Raw genomic sequence first — 5,000 nt, 5'->3', positions numbered from 1 at the left:
ACTTCATCTGATACTTTTCAGGATTACGCTTCTTTTGTTCTGCTGCTTTTCTTTTCTTGTGCAGACGATAAAAGAGAATACCGCCAAGAACCAAGACAAAAAGTCCTGCAAAGGACGCACCAATGATGATTGCATAAGGTGGGTCTTCTGGGGGGCCTGAGGAAAAAGAACGTCGCAAATCATCTTTGTTTCATTTCTAAATAGCCTGGGTAGCTGGCGGAATATTTTTATCGCGGAATTATCTCAACACGCTCGAATAAATGATGGTTTTGGCCTGGAGGGAGTTTTTGCGGGATCTCACCATGCCAGCCGCGGCCCACTTACTCGCACGTGTTTGACTAATGCCGCGATGAAGTATTCCGCCATCCACGCAGGCTAGCCACGTTCTACTGAAATTTACAACCTAATATCAGTGTTCTCCCACAAAACTGATTAAGAGAATGTTCATTCTGTGTGGTACACGGTTACCTTCAGTTCCATTGGTATAGGTTATTGGCTCCAGAGTCGCAGGATCAACACGGAGCCTTCCAAGATTGCCATCATTTATCTTTTCCTTCATCATTTCCAACGCTTCTTCACGCTGGACCCTCGTATTGAATATCAACTTGAACTCAGCGACAATGCTCCCTTTCCTAAAAAGAGAAACGACCAAAAATACAATTCACAAGATAAGTTGTTATAATGCTTTCAAAACCGACGTTAATTAAAAGTCTATATTATAAACGGTTACATCTTTATCTCTCTTGCCCCAACGTCCAGGCACTTGGGAAGCAGAACGATTCTTCCAGCTTAGGTAGGGCTGATAAATTCATTAACCGTTCAATAAACAAGAGGCGATAAGTAGCCTACACTTTCTACGAAGTTTTCTTCTCAAGTTCATACGTTTACCCGTAGCCGCGGTGAACGGCCATATATAATGGCGCCGTTTTAAAATGTGAAAACATGATGACAGGGGCTTGTCAATTAGGCAAAATGCCAGCATTTGGGCGTTTTGTATTCTTCACCTATTGCAAGAGTCCATTAGCCAAGCTTGTAAGATTTACTCAAATTTGGTCCAGTCCCCATCAGCGTCAGAAAAGTGTCTTTTTCATCAGGTTTTGCGCGAAAATAAACAATACACCAAATAGGTGAATGCTACATTATAATGAAAATATTATACGCAAAAAATCTAAACACCGAGATATTTGAATTGGGATAAACATTGAATTAGCTGAATTGTTCTATTATTTACCTTGCCGCAAAACTTGGTTAAAATAGACAATCTTCTGACGCTGATGGGGACAAACTTGATACCAGATTCTTATTCTTGAGTAATGAACTTTTGCCTCTTGATCAGCACTGTTGTCGTTTTCCTGTTTACTATGTTTGGCCCGCTGTCGTTATCTTTCACTGAGTTGTGTTTGATATCCAGTTCAAGTTCAAAGTTAAAGTAATAAACACAGCATGATAAGTCTTATGACCCCGAGACTTTCAGTTTCTTCCAGTTTGTAAGCTACACAATACGAAAGGCGTAACGATACAGTACCCGAGTTTACTTATACGTACCTGAAGGATATAACTTTCACGCCGATGAAATCCCTAGTCTCAGAAAGTTTTTTCTTAATCTGCAAGAAGAGTACATGATAAACTGTGAAATGTTCCCAATCAGTCCCGTATAAAAGAACTACCATGCATAAAGTAATGAAGACATCATTTTAAGATAATCATGATAAGTTTAAGATAGGTAGTATTAGCTAATCTAACGTATTGTCACAATACGTCACCTCCGTTTCAAACTGGAACGACAACTCTTGAAAAGCATCGCTCTCCTTGTCCTGCAGATCATCCGTCCAATTCTTAAGGATTTTGATGGAAAACGCATATTCTGCAATAATTAAATTTACAGATGAATTTCGTAACACGGTTTGTTAAGCTCGAAAAAAGGCCCTGAAATAAGCACATTTTATAATATCAGGGTATATTCCAGATATTAATGTTTATTTTATCAAGGTTAACAGAAAATAGCAAGTTGGTTACTGGCAACAGTTCTTCGGCTGAAGCAGTACTGTTAAAAATGAAGTCTTAAATCGATCAGCATGAGTGAAGCTCTAGGATGTGAGCACCCTTAAATGCTATCTTCTCACAGTACTTTCTAAATGCTATTAAAGGCAACTAGGATAAAACGGAAAGCCCAATGCACGATTCTTTAATATTTCCATATCATGTGTCTTGTACTAACTATAACAAACATACCTATTTCTGGACTCGGCGTTGAGGGCGTACTTCGCGTTGACACAGAGGCAACTGCAGAGGATGATGGCGTAATTGGCACGTTTAGAGACGTAGTTGCAAACAGTAATTTATTTTCTCGTGACGAGACTGCGTTTGAAGTAAGATAGCTTCTCGTAGAGGGCAGCTTATCTGTGGAAAAAAAAAAATTACTAATTACTTTTTCAGTCTGCATGCTATTAATTAAGCTCAACTCTTGTCATTTTGTCAGTCTACTCTTAAGCTCAACTCTTTGTTATTTTGGTCAACAGAGGTTTTCGTCACCAACGCATAGTGGGATAGTTTTTACCGGGACGACAAAAGTGTGTACCGTTTTTCTCGTCCCATGCGGAGTACAGCTGCAGTTTTATCTATAACAACAAATGAAACACGTGCCTGAAGCCGATGTCTCTGCTACGACCGGATTTACTTGGGTGGAGATAATGTGGTGAACGCCTGACAATGGAGCCAAAGATTTTCTAGGCAAGGTACTTGGCGATCTCGAATACCCCTGTTGTGGCGATGAGGTGGTTTTTCCGAGTCTATTGCTTGAAGTGGGTGGTGAGAGATCTATGTCGGAAAGTACAATGGTGTTATGTTAATATGATGTGAAGCCGTCCCTTGGTTACAACATTTTGTTTCTGCCATACTTAAGGACGGTGCCTACTAATTCAAAGGTATTTTTGCGCGGTTTCCGGAATATGCGGGAAATGCAGATCTTCCCAAGTGTTATTGAAATCCCAAAAGAAAATTGGGGGTAACCACGCATTTTTCGAAGATAATTAATCAACAACATTTGTAAAAAGCTTTAAAATACAAAGCAATGTATGGCGTTCTTTTCCAAGTTGAAAGTTAATCATCTCTGAAAAATGCGTGGTTACCCCCAATTTTCTTTTTGGATACCAAGAGCATTTGCTAAATTCTGCTTTCTCAGCATGGTTTTGAACCGCGCAAAAATATCCCTGTATTAATAAGCACTACCCATAGGAAATCCGAGTATCTTGAGATGCGCAGGACGTATGCGCAATAACAATAGTAGGCACCGTCCTTAAAGAAAAAAATAGAGTTTTTACAGGTGTAACTACATGTAAGTGGAACTACAAGCGAAAAGTATAACAACAAGGAAAAGGGGTTTTGTATGCAATTTGGAAGATTGTCTGCAGTCGCCTCCATCAATGTGGCCAGAGATCAATTTCCGAGTTCAACGCCGAGTAAGGGGCTTAATCTGCTGGTTCTTTACGCTACGAGGGGTTAGTTTCCCGTGTATTTGTGTTCTCTCTTCTTATCAAAACAAACTCTTGATTTTGATACGAGCTAATTTAAGTTTAGTTTAAATCTTCCCAATTATTATTGGCTATATTTTGACAATTCAATGACAGATGAAACGACGGAACTCCGTAAATGACCGGAGTTACACGTGGAAGGCCTCCTTCAATTTTGGAAACTAGCCAACGCAGACATATCTCTATTTCTGCTCCCTTCGTTGAGGTGGGAGCGATTTCATTGTGTTACTCTCAAAAGTACGTTATAAGGCAATATAGAGCGGTAAATGGGCATAACATGGGTGATTTTCTTGTTACAAGACTTTCGTAACTTTTTCAGTGCTTCTTGATGTGGATAATGATGACGAGCATTAAATTGATAGTTACCAGACTGACAGTGGTGGTGTTTACAATGATAATGATGATCATTACAAACTTATTTAAGCTTTAATTTATAGACCTGTTTCACAATACGCTCCAGTAAATCCTGCTGTACAGTTACACCAATAACTGTTGATGGCATCCACGCAGGAGGCACCGTTCGCGCATGCGTGAGTAACACAATCGTCGATGTCTAAAAAGTGAATAACATAATTGTTTATAATCACTAGGCACAGGAATCTGCAAAGTCCCGCTTAGCATAAAAGTGTTAAATTGATACTTATCCCCTTATCACCCAAGCTGTAACAAGTGATTGAACATATATGAAGCGTGTTCTTTTTGTAAATGATAATGACGTTGTCACAGAGAGAACTTATTATTAACGATGCGATCACGAGGTAGAACTTCATTTTACTTTTTCTAACCTGCCTCACAAAACACTCCAGTAAATCCTGCTGTGCAGTTGCAGGAGTAACTGTTGATGCCATCCATGCATGATGCCCCGTTAGCGCATGTGTGATTAGCGCAGTCGTCGATGTCTAAAATTGCAAATAAAGTTGAATGATAAGTGTGAGGCTAGTAGCGCGCTACTTTAACACCAGGGAGACAAAGGAAAATACTAATCTTGATTAACATATATAAGTATAAAAGTTCAGTTGGTGTTTGATCCACCTTTTTCGCAGTATGGCCCAGTAAATCCGGCTGAACAGTTGCAGGAGTAAGTATTGATGCCATCTACACATGATGCCCCATTATTGCACGTTTGATTGACACAATCATCGATATCTGAAAGAAATGAGAAAAGTGGCCACCTTCTATCTTTTTAGCTCCAACATTTTCATCATAAGACAGGATACAATTCTAGTCTATCTTTACTTAACTGTCCGTGTTGCTGCTAATTATAACAAGTGTTACTCATGACATAGTGGAGCGTCAATCATGAAGATAAGTAATGCCATTTTCATTTCTGCTCAACCGGTGATAGTAGTAACGATGAAGTGATCTTTAGAGAAGACACTGGGTGATAACAGCAGGACCATAAAATGAGAGAAAGATATGTTGTTTTGTTACAAGGTTGACGTTACAAGATTTCTGCTTGTGGATGGCCAT

At 39.4% G+C, this 5,000-nt stretch overlaps 1 protein-coding gene across 1 annotated transcript in view; it reads right to left on the bottom strand.

Moving 5' to 3' along the window:
• The window catches only part of LOC137988563 (uncharacterized), a 164,466-nt gene that overhangs the window by 678 nt on the left and 158,788 nt on the right, over window positions 1-5,000 (bottom strand). Inside the window, exons 26-34 of the mRNA XM_068834556.1 lie at window positions 4,563-4,676; window positions 4,316-4,429; window positions 3,970-4,083; window positions 2,644-2,817; window positions 2,233-2,400; window positions 1,764-1,864; window positions 1,546-1,604; window positions 469-632; window positions 1-156 (exon numbers count right to left, since the gene is read on the bottom strand). The exon at window positions 1-156 is cut by the window's left edge and continues 678 nt beyond it. Coding sequence (XP_068690657.1) covers window positions 1-156; window positions 469-632; window positions 1,546-1,604; window positions 1,764-1,864; window positions 2,233-2,400; window positions 2,644-2,817; window positions 3,970-4,083; window positions 4,316-4,429; window positions 4,563-4,676 — 1,164 coding nt within the window. The remainder of the gene's footprint in view (window positions 157-468; window positions 633-1,545; window positions 1,605-1,763; window positions 1,865-2,232; window positions 2,401-2,643; window positions 2,818-3,969; window positions 4,084-4,315; window positions 4,430-4,562; window positions 4,677-5,000) is intronic.

The sequence above is a fragment of the Montipora foliosa genome, unplaced genomic scaffold (genome assembly GCF_036669935.1).
Source record: "Montipora foliosa isolate CH-2021 unplaced genomic scaffold, ASM3666993v2 scaffold_421, whole genome shotgun sequence".
Taxonomy (NCBI): Eukaryota; Metazoa; Cnidaria; class Anthozoa; order Scleractinia; family Acroporidae; genus Montipora; species Montipora foliosa.
This window is presented reverse-complemented; position numbering and strand designations above follow the sequence as displayed.